The sequence below is a fragment of the Muscardinus avellanarius genome (assembly GCF_963383645.1).
Source record: "Muscardinus avellanarius genome assembly, chromosome: 21".
NCBI lineage: Eukaryota > Metazoa > Chordata > Mammalia > Rodentia > Gliridae > Muscardinus > Muscardinus avellanarius.
The window spans coordinates 18,127,617-18,144,911 of NC_137807.1; the positions used below are offsets into that span (position 1 = coordinate 18,127,617).

At 55.4% G+C, this 17,295-nt stretch overlaps 3 protein-coding genes across 4 annotated transcripts in view; 1 reads left to right on the forward strand and 2 right to left on the reverse strand.

The window, feature by feature from the left end:
• EWSR1 (EWS RNA binding protein 1) overlaps window positions 1-8,075 on the reverse strand; it is a gene marked incomplete at both ends in the record, with an annotated part of 37,648 nt that extends 29,573 nt beyond the window's left edge. The window contains 4 exons of the mRNA XM_080717566.1: window positions 1,290-1,341; window positions 1,471-1,507; window positions 7,300-7,543; window positions 7,644-8,075. Coding sequence (XP_080573692.1) covers window positions 1,290-1,341; window positions 1,471-1,507; window positions 7,300-7,543; window positions 7,644-8,075 — 765 coding nt within the window. The remainder of the gene's footprint in view (window positions 1-1,289; window positions 1,342-1,470; window positions 1,508-7,299; window positions 7,544-7,643) is intronic.
• Window positions 8,076-10,318: 2,243 nt separating this feature from the next.
• RHBDD3 (rhomboid domain containing 3) lies at window positions 10,319-13,316 on the forward strand (the record flags this gene model as incomplete). The annotated part of the gene is made up of 5 exons (XM_080717413.1): window positions 10,319-10,497; window positions 11,263-11,646; window positions 12,512-12,674; window positions 12,763-13,047; window positions 13,142-13,316. The coding sequence occupies exons 1-5, from the start codon at window positions 10,350-10,352 to the stop codon at window positions 13,314-13,316; spliced, it is 1,155 nt and encodes a 384-aa protein (XP_080573539.1). The 5' UTR covers window positions 10,319-10,349.
• A 1,075-nt stretch (window positions 13,317-14,391) lies between these two features.
• EMID1 (EMI domain containing 1) overlaps window positions 14,392-17,295 on the reverse strand; it is a gene marked incomplete at both ends in the record, with an annotated part of 48,027 nt that continues 45,123 nt past the window's right edge. For both annotated transcript variants that reach the window (XM_080717741.1, XM_080717740.1), the window contains one exon: window positions 14,392-14,519. In XM_080717741.1, the coding sequence (XP_080573867.1) occupies window positions 14,392-14,519 (128 nt within the window). The remainder of the gene's footprint in view (window positions 14,520-17,295) is intronic.

Below are 17,295 nucleotides of genomic sequence, written 5' to 3' on the forward strand. Positions count from 1 at the left end.
CCCAAGGGCATTCTGCCTCTGAGCCACACCCCAGGCCCTATTTTTTTTTTTTGGGGGGGGAGGGCACGAGGTACTGGGGATGGAACTCAGAGGCATTCAACGTCCAAGCTACACCCCCAGCCCCATTTTTTTCTTTATTTTGAAACAGGATCTGAGTTGCAAAGGGCCTAAGTAGCTGAGGCTGTTTGTGAACCACGATCTTCCAGTCTCAGCCTCTCAAATGCTGGGATTACAAATGTGTGCCACCACACCTGGCTTCCCAGGCCCTATTTTTATTGTTTGTTTAATTTGCGGTACTGGGGATTTATTTATTTATTTAATTAATTTATTTAGCGGTACTGAGGATTGAACCCAGGGCCCAGGGGCATTCTCCCTGCAAGCTACACCCCCAGCCCGATATTTTATTCTTTACTTTTTGAAAAAGGGTCTCAGAGCCAGGCATGGTGGTGCACACTTGAATCCCAGCATTCAGGAGGCTGAGACGGGAGGATTGCGGTTTGTGGATAGCCTCAGTTATTCAGTGAGGTCCTTTCAACTCAGTGAGACCCCGCTACAAAATAAAGAATAAGCCAGGCGTGGTGAGCACTGTTTTAATCTCAGAATTCGGGAGGCTGAGACTGAAGGATCAGGGTTCACGGATAGTCTCTACTACTTAGCGAGGCCCTCTGTAACTTAGTGAGACCCTGTTTCAAAATAAAGAATAAAAAAATAGGGCAGGGGGTGTACCTCAGAGGTTGAATGTTCCTGGGTTCCACCCTCAGATCCACAAAATAAACAAATAAATAAATAAAAACAGGGCTGGGTGTGTAGCTTGGAGGTAGAATGCTTCTGGGTTCCATCCCTAGTAAAGGGGGTGGGGGGAGAAATAGGGTTTCACTGAGTTGCATAGAGCCTAAGTAGCTGAGGCTCTCCGCAATCCTCCAGTCTCAACCTCGGATCACAAGCATGCACCACCATGCCCTACTTATTTCGAAACAGGTCTCACAAAATTGCAGAAGGCCTTGTGTTGCTGAGGTTAGCCATGAACCTGAGATCCTCTTATCTCGGTCTCCCAAGTACTGGGATTATAAGCGTGTACCACCACACATCCAGAGATGTTTTCACTTATGAAGGCAGAATAGAGCCTTTTGTAACTCCACTGAAAAATGAAAATTCCTGAGTTTTCAATGACTACACATAAAGTACTATTAGTATTTCCTGTTACTTAAAAAAAGTTAAATATTATTTTAATGGCCAATAGAGACATTATGCTTGGAGACGTAGCTACATATAATTATCTCAACAATTACCTGGGTGGTCTGTGCATATCCTTGAGTTGGCTGGGCGGTGTAAGCGCTGTAGCTGCAAAAGAATGAAGTGCAAGAATTGAATATAGAACATTCTGATTCTACTACTACACTTTATACAACTATAGGAGACTCCACACTCAAACATTCACAGACAAAACACTGTCATAAAAGACTGACTTACCCCTGCTGGGCTGCAGCTTGGCTGTAGGTACTGTAATCTAGAGGAAACAAGGAGAAAACAGTGTAAAGTCAGCAAAGACACGGCTAAGAGGAAAAGGGGAAGGAATTCGGGCGGCAAGGATTCGTTAACTTCAGAGGGGACCTACAGCCGTCACAGGTAGTCTGAATATTTCTCAACACCAAACCAAAACAATTAAGTTTAAGCCAGTTAAACTCAGAAACTGGAATATGGCACTAGCTAACTAGGCCAAGAACAGCTGGTTTGGCAGTGATGCTATTCAAGTTCTCACAATCACAAAACCCCCTTTCCCACAGGCTTTCATTTCAAATGCACGCTCATCATTCAAGACCTCAAAATATGCTGCTTTTTCTTCAATAAAAAGGAAGCATGTGAGCTGGATGTGGTGCTGCACGCTTGTAATCCCCGTGCTTGGGAGGCTGAGACAGGAGGGTCACACGTTCAAAGCCAGCCTCTGCTACTTAGTGAGGCTCAGCAACTTAGTGAGACTCTGTTTTCAAATGAAGTACAAAAACAGGTCTGGGAGGATAGCCTGGAGGTAGAAAAGCCCCTAGCTTCCACCCCAGTACACACACACACACACACACACACGCAACACTATTACAATGCTTAACATCAGACTGATCATACAAGTAGCTGCACTTCCTGAGAAACTTTTTCTACCACTCCCCCACTTTAGGAAGTGAGACAAATCCTAATTCCTGAACAATGACGGCAAATTGAAATGACAAAAAACAAGGATAGTCATTACCACCTAGCGTTTTAAAGAGTCTGCTGACTGGGTCAGAGATGCATCTGTAGAGTAACTCAAAAGCTAGATATAGCTGGGCGTGGTGGGCACGCTTGTAACCCCGCGCTTGGGAGGCAGAGACAGGAGGATCGCACGGGTTCGAAGCCAGCCGCGCTGGCTTATTGACCCTGTTTCCAAATAAAAATATAAAAAACAGGTCTGGGAGTGTAGCCTGGAGGTAGAAGGGCTTCCAGGAATCCCCAGTACCACCAAAAACAAAACAACTAGATATAAACTGGGCGTGGCAGTGCATGTTTGTAATCCCAGTACTTGGGAAGCTGAAACAGAAGGATTACTGGTTTGAAGCCAGCCTCAGCTACTTAGTGAGGCTCTCCACAACTCAGTGAGATCCGGTTTCAAAATAAAGAACAAAAATAGAGCTGGGGGTGCACCTCGGAGGTAGAATGCCCCTGGGTTCAATTCCCAGTATGGCAAAAAGTAAAATAAATCCCAAAGTGAACTTAAAAAGGGAGCTAGGAAAAAAAAAAAAAAAAAAAAAAAAAAAAAAGGGGGGGGGGAAGCTGGGCATGGTAACACATGCCTGCAATCCCAGTACTCTTGGGAGGCTGAGACTCAAAAGTATTGCTGGTTCAAAGCCATCCTCAGCAACTTACCAAGGACTTTAGCAATTCAGTGAGACCTTATTCCAAGATGTAAAAAAAAAAAAAAAAAAAAAGCTAGCATGGTGGAGCACGCTTATAATCCCAGCATTTGGGAGGCTGAGACAGGAGTAATGATGATCACAGGATGATCAAGGTTTGCAGACAGCCTCAGCTACTTAGTGAGGCCCTTTGCATCATCTCAGTGAGACTGTTTCAAGATTAGAAAGTCTAAAAAATAGAACTGGGGGTACTGCTTGGAGGTACAATGCCCCTGGGTTCCATACCCAGTACCGCCAAGTAAAAAAAAAAAAAAAAAAAAAAAAAAAAAAAAAAAATAGGGCCGGGGATGTGACTCAAGAGGTAGAATACCCCTGGCTTCCATCTCCAGCAATGGCATAAATAAATAAATAAATAAATAAATAAATAAATAGATAGGAGCTGGGTGTGGTGGCACAGGCTTGCTGAGACAGGAGGACCACAGGTTCGTGGCCAGCCTCAGGAACTTGTAAGGCTCTCGGTAACGCGGTGAGATCATGTTTCAAAATTAAGAATGAAAAATTGGGCTGGGAGTGGAACTCAGGAAAAATACCCTGGGTTCTATCCCAGGAGCCAAAAAAATAAAAATAGAGCACCCCCCAACATCAGATTCTCTTTGCTTTAAATAAGCCTGTTCGCTGGGCGTGGTGGCGCACGCTTGTAATCCCCGCGCTTGGGAGGCAGAGACAGGAGGATCGCGCAGGTTCGAAGCCAGCTGCGCACACTGGCTTAGGAGACCCTGTTTCCAAATAAAAATGTAAAAATAGGTCTGGGAGTGTAGCCCGGAGGTAGAAGGGCTTCCAGGAACCCCAGTACCACCCAAAAAAAAAAAAAAAAAGCCTGTTAATGCTGGGCGTGGTAGCAACGCTTGTAATCCCTGCACCTGGGAGTCGGAGACAGGAGGATCCCACAGGTTCGAAGCCAGCCTTGCTGGCTTGAGAGACCCTGTTAAAAAAAAAAAAAAAAAAAAAAAGGTCTGGTTGTGTAGCCCAGAGGTAGAAGGGCTTCCAGGAACCCCAATACCACACACACACACACACACACACACACACACACACACACAGCCTGCTATGGGCCTGGCGTGACAGCACCAGCATTTGGGAGGGAGACAAGAGGAATGCAGTTTGCTGACAGCCTCAATTATTAGTGAGACCCTTTTTCAAAAAACAAAAAAAGGGAAGTGGTAGTGCACGCGTGTAATCCCAGCACTTGGGAGGCTGAGACTGGAGGATCATGGTTCACCGACAGCCCCAGCTACTTAGTGAGGTCCTTTGCAATTCACTGAAACCCTTTTAAAATAAAAAATAGGGCTGGTGGTGTAGCTCAGAGGTAGAATGCCCCTGGGTTCCATTCCTAGTACCGCAAAATAAATAAATCAGCCTTTGATTTTTTTCACATGAAATTTACCAAATTGAACAAGTGTTTATACTGATGAACAAGAGACTACAAGTAGTAAGAAAAAATAATAAACAGCTAAGAAGCTTTCACAGCACTACTGAAGTTATATAAATTTAGGCTCCCCCCAAAAGGCAGTTAATTATTTTTAAAAATTCTGCCCACTTCTTTTCTCTCCACAAGAATACATATCCTGTTCAAGGTTTGAGACAGCACTGCCATCAAGACAGAACAAAAGGGTCTTTTCTTTTCCAATAAGAAAGATCCCTCATCCAAAAGCAACAGTTGGTATCTCAGTTCTTTGTGTGTGTGTGTTGGGGGGGGCACTGGGGATTGAACACAGGGGCATTCTACCTCCAAACTACACCCCAGACCTATCTTATTTTTATTTGGAAACGGGATCTCCCTAGGTTAATGAGAGCCTCACTATTTGCTGAGACTGTTCTGGAACTTGCAACCCTCTGGTCTCAGCCTCCCAAGTATTAGCATGCACGACCAGGCCCTGCTAACATCTTAGTTCTTCATGGAGGGATTCTCCCCCACTCCATGCATCCAAAAATGCCTCACAATCTCCTAGCCTGAGAGTAGTTTGCAGACTCCCCCTATTTATTTATTTAGCAGTACTGGGGATGGAACCCAGGGGCATTCTACCTCCAAGCTATAACCCCAGCCCTATTTTTTATTCTTTATTTTTGAAACAGGGTCTCACTGAGTTGCAAAGGGCCTCACTAAGTAGCTGAGGTTGTCCGTGAATGGCAATCCTCCTGTCTCAGCCTCCCAAATGCTAGGATTACAAGCGTGTGCCACCATGCCCTGCTGACTCCACCTCTTTAAAATGGCTTGTTTTTCTACTTCTGCTGTTCACTTGATTACTTTCCTTCCTCTGAATACCCTGAATCACCCAGTATTATCAAATCCACTGCTCAAGGGCTCTCTATGATGAAAAATTGACCTAAGACATTTTCAAAGCATTTTCTTTTTGTTTTTGCTTTCGTTTGTTGTGGGTCTGGGGATGGAACCCACCAGGGGCATTCGATCTCCGAGCTACACCCCCTGCTCTATTTTTTATTCTTTATTTTTAAACTGGGTCTCACTGAGTTGCAGAGGGCCTCACTAAGTAGCTGAGGCTGTCCGCGAACTGAGATCCTCAGGTATCAGCCTCCCGAATGCTGGGATGACAAGAGTGTGCCACCACCAAGCCCAGCTTAGCATGCACAAAATAAACATAGCAAAGCATCTAAAATCAAGTATTTTAGCCTACATTTTGCTGAGGTTTCAGCATGAAAAAATGAGATGTAGCTCAATGTTTGCAAGACTTTTACACAAGAGCAGTTATGTAAAACATAAAATTGGCAAAGCTGATAAATAACAGCTAATGACCTCAGATCAGCACGAAACCAGATGATGTGGCCCTACACTGGTGGCTAAGGGAGGCAGCACATTTGCTTCATGAGAACTTAAGCTTATCTACAGCACACAAACATCAACTGGCTTCAAACATGCTACGGTTACACACAGGTCAGATTATTAAACAACCAGTTGTGTTTGTTTTTAATCCCAAATGCAACTTTACTAATAAATATAGCACAGGCTGAGGAGAAGAGCTGTAATCTAGAGTGCTGGTAGCGCTCTATGTCTTGGTCTGAATGGTGCTTGCTTAGGAGCCCGCATTGTAATTCTAAGATGGACACATGCTGCAGGTACCTCACCACAGGACACGGATGAGAGGTCACCAACCATTACCACGGCAGTGGTGAGATCCTACAGGGAAGCCACTACTTCAGTAGAGATTTAGAGCTTCAGACTACATAATGCATTCAAGTCAGCGTGGGGCAGCTTTGTTGGGGCTGAAATGTTTTGCTCTAAGGCCGGAAGGGCTTGAGAAGTCTTCTTTCCTTTTTTTGAGTAGTATTTGGGACTGAACCCAGGGGCATTCTACCTGAGCTCTAACCCCCCAACCCAATTTTATTTTTTTTGTTTTGAAACAGGGCCTCACTAGGTGGATGAACGAGAATATCACTACCAGCTGAGGCTGGCCACGAGCCTGTGATTCTGTAATTTTGGGATCACAGGCAAGTGCCATCTCAGTTCAGCTGAGCTTTTTACTTATTACTGGGTACTGAATCCAGAGGCATTCTACCTCTGAACGACACCCCCTGCCTCTTTTATTTTACAACGGGCTCTTGCTAAATTACTCAGGCTGGCTTTGAACCTGTGACCCTCCCGTTTCAGCCTCCCAAGTACTGGGATTACAGGTGTGTACTACCACACCTAGCTGGAGAAACTTTTAAAAGGTCTAGCCAAACTCCTACATTTTACAGGATGGGTTCAGATAAATTGTGTGACTCCCCCAAAAGTCTCTCAGCAGGGCCTAATACCGTGTACCTATGTAAGCCACACTTGTACTAATTCAGTACACAGTGATTACCAGCAAACAAAAGCTTGCTTTTAAAAAAAAACAAAGGCCATGTTGCACCTCAAAAAAATTTCTACACATTTGCCCTCTCGGACTTTATGGTGCAAGAGACTTGAAAGGACACCGAAAAAGTCACTTCCAAACAAGATGTCTTGGAATGTGGTATTTCAAAGTCCTCTTCTAGGGACATTCCTGGTAGCCTGGCACCAAGAGCCAACATGTACCTGTTTCCTGATCACAAAGATGGGGAGTTCTTAAATTGCCCTCCACTCGCTGGATGCTGGGATATTTCCAAAATAAAATTCGGAAGGACCCAAAGCTCGTCCGGTCTTCCTTTTAGCTCACTGCCTCTAGCGCCCGGGAGAATCAGGGTATCTAAGAATACCCCGCCCCCAGGCAAAAAACACTCCACCCTCCCCAAAACCGCGCTGCGTGAACCAACTGGCTGCAAAGGGCAGGTGAAGGCTGGGCTGCCCCCCTCGGGCTGGCGAGGTCCACCCTTCCCGCTGCCGTCGAGGGCTCCACGCCGGGCTTTTTCTTTCGGAGCCGGCCCGACGCCTCCTTTCCCTCGCCTGATTTATCGGCCCACGAAATAAACATGCCCGTCGGCCTGACGCGGGCGAACAACCGTGCAAGACGGCGGCCCAGGCCTGATTCATAGGCCAGCTCCGGCTTTTTGTTCCTCCGGGGCCGCAGAAACCAAAGATTTCTTCCCGGGAGCATTTCTGACCTCCCGATCCAGGCCGGCCTGGTTATACAACCGCTCTCCCTCGGCGGCGGCTGCGAAGGGGCCCCGGGAAGCCGCTTAATGGCTTTCTGGGGAAAAGGAAGAGGCCGGTTCACGCCGAAACATAAAAAGCGGCGAGTTCAAGGGAGAGGCAGAGGGGGAGGGGCGGGCTCCGAGAGGCCGCGCGGCCCGGGGCGCGGGTCCGGTGCGGGCGGCGGCGCCTCCCCGCCCGGGGCCTCTCCTCCCGGGCCGCCCCGGGTTCCCGCGGCCCCCGCCCGCCCGCCCGGCCGTCCACGCGGGCCCCCGGGCCAGGCCCCGCCCACGTGGCGGCGGCGGCGCGGGGCCGCGGCCGCACACAATGGAGGCCCCGGGGCGGCCCGCGCGCCCCCGCCGCCGCCGCCGCGGCCCCACCGCGCGCCCGGGCCGGAAGGTTCCAGAACCGGCCCGCCGGTGGGGGAGGGGAGGGAGCGCGGCCGACTCGCGGGGCCGCGGCGGGGACCCCGGCCCTCCCCGCCGCCCCCGCGCCCACCCCGGGCCCCCCAGCGACGGGCGGCCCGGCTCGGGCGTCCCGGCCGCCGGCGGCGCGGCCGCGGCCCCGCCGCACTCACCCGTGGACGCCATTTTCTCTCCTTCCTCCTCGTTCTCTCAACGTCCGTCTCCCTCTCGCTTTCCCTCCAGGCGCCGCACTGCGCAGGCGCGCCGCGCGCAGCTCGGGCGCTACCACGGCGGGCGCGGGGGTGCGCGGGGCGGGGCGCGCGCGGGGCGGGGCTCGGGGCGGGGCGCGCGGGGCCCTCGCCGGCCCGGGCCCCCGGAGGCCGCGGCGGACGCGCCTTGCCCGAGTCGCCCGCGGGCGGCGGGATACGAGCCGAGCGCGGCGGCCGCGAGCCCGGGTCCGCGCCCCCCGCCCGCCGCCCGCGATGGTTGCGCCCGGCGGCTCCAGGGAGCGTCGCGCAAGAGCGCGGCCCGGGGGAAGCGGAGGCCGGCGGGGGAGGCGCGGGCCCCGAGCAACTGCTGACTAATCGGCGGCGGGGGGCTGGCGCGGGCCCCGCGGCCGCAGTCACGCGCTCGCCCGCGCGCCGGGGCTCGGGCTCGGGCTGCGGGCCGGGCGGGGGGCGCGCTCCGCGGTGAGTACCTCGGACGCGCGGCCCGGCCGGCGGGGAGGGGCCGCGGCCGGTCGGCTGGGCGGGACCCCCGAACGCCCCCCCAGTAACGGTCGGGCTTGAGAAAGCCCTTTAAGAAGCATCCTCATCCCCTACCCTCGTTTTAACAGAAGGAGAAACCGAGGCCCAAGACGACTGAGTGCTTTTCCCAAAGTCACAAAGCTGAATTTGACCCAGACCCTGGGACCCCCGCCCCCCACTCTGCCCATCACCCGGAAGGATCTTCCCTGCCCTTGACTTCCCTTTCTCTCCACCTGGATTCTCAGAGAGGTAGGCAGGGCCTGATGACGCACAGCCCCGTTTCATAAACTAAGATCCTGAGTACCAGTTCTGTGTGCCCCTGGGTGGGGCGCCCAGGTGTGGGATGCTGAGGGTGAAGGAGGAAGCTTGCAGTGGCTCCTGGACCCTGCCTCTAGGCAAAGCTCACCCCAAATTCTCGAGCGGAACCGGGAGCCAAGCTGGTTTCCTTCCTTCACTGGACACATCAAGCACCAGCTCTGCGCCAATAGTACCCTGGTGAACTTGGGGGATGAGTTCCCTCCCCCTGGCCAAGCAAACCACGTGCCAAAGGAGACACTTCGAGCTGGGGTCATGAGATAGGGTAAGATCCATGATGTAAGGGGGCCAGAGAACAGGAAGAGAGCACTTATTTTGAGCTGGGCTTTTAAGGGTGAATAGGAGTTTGCCTGTTGGAGGGAAAGACATTGCAGGCAGAGGAGTTTTCCACGTTTTCCTGCAGAAAGTGATGCCAAGGATGCCCTTGGCAAAGTCAACTCAGCACCCTTCTTGTCTCTCTGGGATCCTGCCTTCTGTTCCGAATTAGCTCGGTAGGAATCTTGAGACAGGCCTGGCTTAGTGAAGGAGCTCCCTCAGGGTCTGGGGCCTGGAGGACAGGGGAGACTGGTGGGTAGGACCGGTCACATGTAGGGCCCTGAGTTGAACCAGCTAGGCTCGACCAGCGGTCTCCATACTGAGGCCTTCTTCGGGCCAACTGGTACCTCCCACAATTAATGGGGATGGCCGTGGTTTATTGGGCAGGAGCTGTGGGCTGAGTCCTGCCTTCGCCTATTTCTTTTTTTTCATCATCCAATGAAAAAGGATGAGCATAATCCTTATTTCAGAGAGGAGGAAGGGAAGGCTCAGAGGTTGGGAAACTTGCCCAGTGGCACACAGCAGAAAGAGAGGGAAGAGATACTGGAACCTTCCTGTGACAGGGTGCTGGGCTGGAGGGGCTGTGCACAGGGTTGGGGAGGAGATGCCTCCGTCCCTGGTCACTTTGTATGGCTCAGCGTGTGGGATTGCCGCTGACTAATCCAGCCCTTCTGTGCCACCCACTCCCCCATCTGGTTGTCCATGGGCTGGCCTCTGCTGCTTGGTCCAGGGTAACTGAACCCTGGATCCCTGAGGCGGTGGAGGGGAGGAGGGAGGGAAGCCAAAGGCTAGAGATGGTCTTGAGTGTGCCCTTCCCATGGGGGCCCCTCCAGGTCCCGTCTGGCCTCAGGACTATCCTGGTCACCTGCCGTCCTCTCACATAGCAGGTGAAATGGGAAGATGGCTAAGAAGCACCCATGGTGGTCTGAGCTCCAGCTGCTCGGCCCGCCTTACCTCTGTGAAAGGAGGCTGTTGAGAAGGTAGCAACAGGTGGTCAGTGAGATAAAATCTGCAGTAATAATGGTTGCTTTCCTTTTTCCCCAGCAAACAGCCCCAGGACCTCCCTTGACATCTCAACCACGCTATGCAGGCCAGGGACCCCCCTGGCCTGCTGTCCCAGCCGCTGCCCCTGGCCTCCTCAGTCCTCATGCTGCTGATGGGTAGCCTGTGGCTGGTGGGGGCCGGCCCCAGCCTCACCCTAGCCCCGGAGCTGCTGCTGGACCCCTGGCAGGGTGAGGGCCCCAGGAGGATGCTGGAGACTTCCCGTAGGGCCCGAGAGCAGTTGGCGGGAGCAGCCTGCACCCTGCAGTGGTCAAGCAGGGAAGGGACCCAGGGCCTTAGGGAAGGTCTCCCTTTGTCAGGAGCGTGCCCAGCTCATCCACTGCCAAGGAGGACAGAGGACCTGGCCGAGGGCTCAGCAGGGAGGGGAGGGGTCCCGGGGGTGGGAGTTCTCTTCTGACAGTGTCCCTTTCTGACAGCCTTCCCTTAAAACAGAACTATGACTTTCAGCTAAGCACGGGGATGGGGAAGGGTGCTGAGGGTTCGCGGACCCCAGCTGAGCCCACTGCCCAATAACAACGGCTTCGGTTGATGTTTGAGAAACCTGAATGATGCTCAGAGGAGCCAAGCAGTTTGTCTGGGTCACACGTGGGCGAGTGTAGTGGCTTCAGGATGGAAGCAGGCAGTCTCCTGAGCGCTCCGGCTGGGTGTGACGGATTTGGTACCGTGCACAGAGCACCCTCACCGTGCCTGGGGCAGAGGAAGTGCTCGCGGCTGGTTGCTAGTCAGAAGACCCAGTAAGCGACGGGTTGCAGTTCGTTGTGTTTAATGTCACAGGGTTGTTGCCACGGCATTAGGAAGCCCTGGTCTCCTCCGCCAGTGATTAGGTGCTGGTGGTGGGCACACTGGCTTGGCAGGTGGCCTGGTGGAGGGAAACCACCCCATCTGGCGCACCTGGTCCAGCCTTGGAGGGCACATGAGCCCCTTCTCTCTCCCAGTGCACCGGCTCCTGACCCACGCCCTGGGCCACACGGCCCTCCCCAGCCTACTCCTGAGTCTGCTGCTCCTGCCTGCTCTGGGCTGGCCGCAGGAGTGCCGCCTGGGCACGCTGCGGTTCCTGCATGCCTCCGCCCTGCTCTCCCTGGCCGCTGGCCTGCTGGCGGTGCTGCTGGCAGGCCTCGGGGTACCTGGTGCAGCTGGTGGCTGTGGGTACATGCCCGTCCACCTGGCCATGCTGGCAGGGCAGGGCCAGCACCCTAGACGCTCCTGGGGGGCCCTGCCTCCGTGGCTCTTGCCCTGGCTGCTGCTCGCCCTGACCCCGCTGCTCAGCTCCGAGCCTCCCTTCCTGCAGCTCCTCTGTGGCCTCCTCGCTGGCCTGGCCTGTATCCTTTGCCAGAGCCAGGGCCTGTGCGGACCTGTGGGTTGTGTGGCTGGGCTCCCTGGGTGCCTGGGAAAGAAATGGCACAAAGGCTTGGGACCGGCAACTCCAGGTGGCCGTGCACATGGCCTGGGAGCGTCCCCGCGGGGCCATGCTCCGGGCTGCCCACTTGGGGTTCAGAGCAGGTGGAGGCGCCAACGACAAGCGAAGAGTTCCCATGGGGAACCAAGGTGGCCCGAGGGCCACTAACCTGGGTCCTGCCAAAAAGGTGACGTCTGAGTCCTGTAGAAGTGAGGTGAAGAGGAGAGTGTGGGCCAGGCTCAGAAATGCAAAGGCCAGGGTGGGGACAAGCCTGGGCCCTCTGGGACTGCGAGGGACCATGTGGGGCACGTGCCTTGAACACAGGCTTTTGTTTCAAGGATGCTTAATGCCCTTTGGGGGGAAAGAGTGCTCCAGAGACAGGAGACTGACCCACTGCAGGCTTCTGAGGGAGGAGGCTGTTTCTGGCCGGCGACTCGGGCTGCCCGGGTCTATGGGAGTGGGTGGCTGGCTGAGGGCAGCAGCGGGTATTGCTGGGACCCTTTTTCTTGGAAGTCACAGACCTGAGCAGACACGCAGCCCTAGGGGGGCTGAGGCTGGGGAGAGCCAGGTTCTGGGGGAGGCACAGCCTCTTTGGCCGAGTCGCTTCAGGCTCCTCTGCCTCTGCTGCTGACAGGCGATGGTGCGCTCCTGCAAGACTGCAGCGAGGGAAAGCCTGGCACACGCTTGGCCTGGGGCTTGGCATGCAGGGCGGGCCCACTCGCACCCCCACCCCCACCCCCACCTGGTTTGGGTTTTCCTTGACCAGCCGCCCTGCCCTGGGCAGACAGATGCTGCTGGGGCCTTCCGGTGGCTGGAGCTCTCAGATCAGCGACTGCGGGTGCTGCAGGAGGGCATCTTGTGCAGGACCCTGGCTGGGTGCTGGCCACTGAGGCTCCTGCCCACCCCGGGTAGCGTGGCTGAACTGCCCATCACCCATCCCACAGGAGCGAGGTGAGAGTGCGGTCGTCGCCCCATCCCTGGCGGTGGACATGGTGGCGGCTGTGGCAGGCAGTCAGACCTCTCTGCTTCTGCCCTGCAGGCCTGCCATCCCCAAACCTCCGAACCTGGTTCCCCCCACCCCCTGGTCCCACAGTGAAGGCTCAGCCTGGCTCCCGCACAGCCTGGGGCCCATGCAGCTGACCTGGGAGGGTGCAGAGGCAGGTCTGGACTGGCCTGGGACCAGCATCCCCCCAGGGACCCAGATATGGGCGGCTCTGGACGAGCAGTTGCTGCAGGAGGGGATCCAGGCCTCACTCCTTGACGGGCCAGCCCAGGGGCCCCAGAGCCCACAGTGGCTGTCCAAGTCCTCCGTCTCCTCTCTGCGGTAAGGCAGGGCTGCGGGGGCAGGGCCCCTGGAGTGGGTGGCCAGTGCAGCCCTGACACGTCCTCCTTACCCTTCCTCCCCCTTCCTCCCCCAGGCTGCAGCAGCTGGAACGCATGGGCTTCCCCACCGAGCAAGCCGTGGTGGCACTAGCGGCCACTGGGCGGGTGGAGGGTGCTGTGTCACTGCTGGTTGGGGGGCAGGTAGACACTGAGTCCCTGGTGGCCGAGGGGGCAGGGGCTATGCACCCCAAGGGCCCTGGGCCCCCCTAGTCCAGGCAGAGGGTGGGGGCACAGGCCTGGCCTGAGAGTGGGTAGCTCGAGCCCCTGCTCTGTCTACTGAGGAGCACAGTGGGGTGGAGGGACACCCAGCGGCAAGAGAGCCCCCCCCCCCCAGCATGCTGCCTGGTACTTGTTTGGAATAAAAGCCAGTTGTTTTCCACCTGGACCTCCCTGGAGGCAGCGGCTGTGTGGGACTCTGTAGGCACCGGGTGAATGCGTGAACGGGGAGCTGTGAGGGAAGGGGAACTCGCGGGAGAGCAGCTCCGGCGCGTCCCTGACCTGGCCTCTTGCCCCAGGGAGCATGTGCCGCAGTGCCCGCTGGCCCTCTGCCAAAGGCCTCACCGCTGTTCTTGACCGACTTCTCGCTCGGCCTCCCCACAGCCCAGCTAGGCACACAGAGGCCAGGCCAGGTGGAATCGGTGGGGCCTTTATTGGCCAGAGCACATCTATCGCCTCCTGTCCCACATGTATTTGGGGGAGCAGAGAGCCCCTTCCTCTCCATGCCCCCACTCCCAACCTGGGACACAGGAGGAGATGGGGGCTTGGGGATCAAAACTGAGGCAAGGAACCCCCAATCATTCAGAGATGAGGTGGCTCCGCCTCAGGGTTGGGAACCCAGCACCAGGAAATAAAGAGAGGAGGCACAGAGGGCTCCCCAAAGTTAGGCTGAGGAGGGGGAGGCTGTCCCCCCTGCATCTGCTGAGGGCTGGGCCAGGCTCCAGACCCTGGATTCCACAGCACCTTTGGGCCTGGATGCTCAGACAGTGGGCGAGGAGACGGCCCTCATTCCTCCACCCCTCCTTGAAGGCCTGGACCACCCCATTTTACGGAGGGAAACTGAGGCCTGGGGCCGGGTGAAGCCTCCCCTCCCGCCTAGGCTGTCACTCCTGCTCCTCAGTCATGTATAAGGTGACGGGGCTGAGCCTGGCCTACCTCTAAGGCCTACGTGGCAGAAGAGACCCTGAGGACATTAATAAATAGGAACTGGTGGTCCCTGGAGGTGGCTGGCCAGGCCCAGCTAGGTAGGGGACCTGGCCTGGCCCACCCTGAGGGGCCACCGCCACCCTCAGCCGCTCTCCTTCCGGCTCCTGGGGGCCACGATCCGGTAGTTGGCTGCGTGTCCTCCCCTCTTGCCCCGGAGGAGGCTGGGGGTGCCTGTACCGCCAGGACCTGCCCCGGACCCCAGCTCTGGTTCTGCCGGAGGGAATGAGAAGGAGAGGCCATGTTAGAGAGGTCCGCGTTGGGTGCCCACCTCCCCGGGGCCCCTGGGGTGTGGCGGGGCTGGATACCCTCCGCTAGGTGTAAAGATCCCCGGAGCCCGGGATACAATAAGTACCACCACCAGGGACATTTCCAGATAAACTGAAGGCCCAGGCGCCTCCACCAGTATTGATGTCAGTGCCTATGGGCTGTGGTGGGATACACCCCACCTGGACAGAAGCAGGGGAGAGGGAAAATGAACTGGCATTCTTGCTGCCTGAAAAACTCCTAATCCTTTAAAACAGAGCAGGAGCTGCCTCCCCCAGGAAGCCTCCTGTGACCGCCACTGCAGTCCCGCCCAAAGTCAAATGCAGGTCAGGATAGGCTGGTTTTCTGGCGGGAAAAGGACCTTCCGGGAGGAGAGGCCCTGGATGGGGACTGGGCCCAGCTTGCAAAGCCGGTCCCTGAGCAGACCCTGGACGGTGGTGTGCACCAGCTCCCTGCAGAGGGCGCTTCCGGGCAGTGGGCTGCGCTGCCGGGCTCCAGGGCAGACAGGCAGGGCAGCCACTGCCAAGGCTGTCCTGTGCCCCGTGTCACAGCATGCAAGAGGGTGGCATGGTGGCTCCAATCCCAACTAGGGTCGAGTCCCGGTCCCACGATGCCCCAGTGAGGTGGCCCTGGGCAAGCCACTGGCCCCCAGCCTCATCTGGGAAGTGCAGATAGTGCTCATGTGGTCACAGTGGTCACACTTATCTTGTGATGAGCGGCCTAAAGTGATTGGAGTGGGAAGTGGCTTTCATGGTAAATGCTGGACTCCTATTCCAGCCAGGTGTTCCCTGCTTTTGGTCACTAAAAGCTGGCCGGGATGTGATCTCATTTCAGCACCCAGCCAGCAGGCGGTGTTTTGCTGGTGAGACCAAATGAGCCAGAACTTTGGAGGACTGACCCCGAGGGAGGCACAGAGGCCCCCTGAGCCTGTTTCTTCTTCTGTTAAATGGGCACTGCCCACTTGGCAAGCTTATTATTGTCATTATTTGTGGTACTAATGATTGAACCACACCCCCTGCCTTATTTTACTTTTTGTGGAACTGGGGATTGAACCCAGGGGTATTATACCTCTGAGTTACATCCCCAGAGCTATTTATTTATTTATTTATTTATTTATTTATTTATTTATTTATTTATTTATTTTTGCGGTACCAGGGATTGAACCCAGGGGAATTCTACATCCGAGCTATACCCACAGCCCTATTATTTTTTGTGGGTCTGGGGTTGGAACCCAGGGACATTCTACCTCTGAGCTACACCCCCTGCCCTATTTTTTATTCTTTATTTTGAAACAGGGTCTCACTGAGTTGCAGAGGGCCTCACTAAGTAGCTGAGGCTGTCCACAAACAAGTGATCCTCCGGTCTCAGCCTCCTGAATGCTGGGATTACAAGCATGTGCCACCACGCCCAGCTTCCAGCCCTATTTTTTATTCTTTATTTTGAAACAGGGTTACAAAGGGCCTCACTAAGTAGCTGAGGCTGTCTGCAAACCATGATCCTCTGCTCTCAGCCTCCCACATCCTGGGATTACAATCATGTGCCACCACGCCTGGTTTATATGGCTTTGTTTTGGTTTTTTTGTGGTACTGGGGATGGAACCCAGGGCATTCTACCTCCGAGCTACACCCAGCCCTATTTTTTTTTTTTATTATTTTGAAACAGGGTCTCACTAAGTAGTAGTTGAGACTGTCCGTGAACCGCCATCCTCCTGCCTCAGTCTCCCGAATGCTGGGATTACAAGCGTGCACCACCACACCCGACTTACCTGGCTTAGTTTTTGAAACCTAGTCTCACGAGGTTGTTGAGAGTCTCGTTACATTTCAGAGACTACCCTTCAACCTGTGATCCTCTTGTCTCAGCCTCCCAAGCACTAAGATTCCAGGCATGCACCACCGTGCCCAGCTCTGGCAAGCTTATTTTAAGGACTGGAGATGGTTCATGTAAATCCTCCAGCCCAGGTGTTCCAGACAGGTGTTAGCTGTTATCATCAGTCCGGATTGATTATAACCCAAACACGAGTATCATGTGTGTGTACACGCGTGCATGCGTGTGTAACGGGCATGGAACCCAGGGCCCCAGCAGGCATGCTAGGCAAGCATGCTACCACTGAGCCAGGCCTCAGCCAGAGTTGCGTCTCTTTCTTTCTGTTTCCCTCGTCCTGCACCTGTCCCTCCGGGCCCTGGCCCAAGCTGGCTTAAAGGGCCACTCTCTGGGCTAATGGCCACCGGCAGGGGCATGGACACTGGGTGCCTGGCACTTGCTAAAAAGGTGCTGAGAACCAGGGGTTTGGTCCTTGTCTTTGGTTCCGGGGGGACATGAGGGCTGGTGCCAACTGGCCTCAGGGCAGGAGTGTTCCTTCTGGGGGGGGGGGCGCGGGCCTGCCTGGCTCCTCCAGTCACCGGATGGGTGGGGGTGGAGGTGTGGGAGACACGTCACTGAAGTTTCTAGAAGTTAGCCGCCAAGGTCGGTGAGAGGGGCTCCGGAAGCGGACTGCACAAACTCCCAAGCAGGACTCTGGGCAGGACCCCCACCCACCGTCCACGCACACCCAGGAAGCCTCCAGGACCCGTGCGAGTGTCCCCTCTTCCAGGACATAGTCTCCAGCCCCCAGTGAGAAGGGACTGTTCCTCATCTACATCTTTAGGTGTTCCCACCCGCCAAATCTCCAGAGATGCCAGGGACCTCCTGCCACGGAGGGGCCGCTCCCCATGGCAGGAACCGG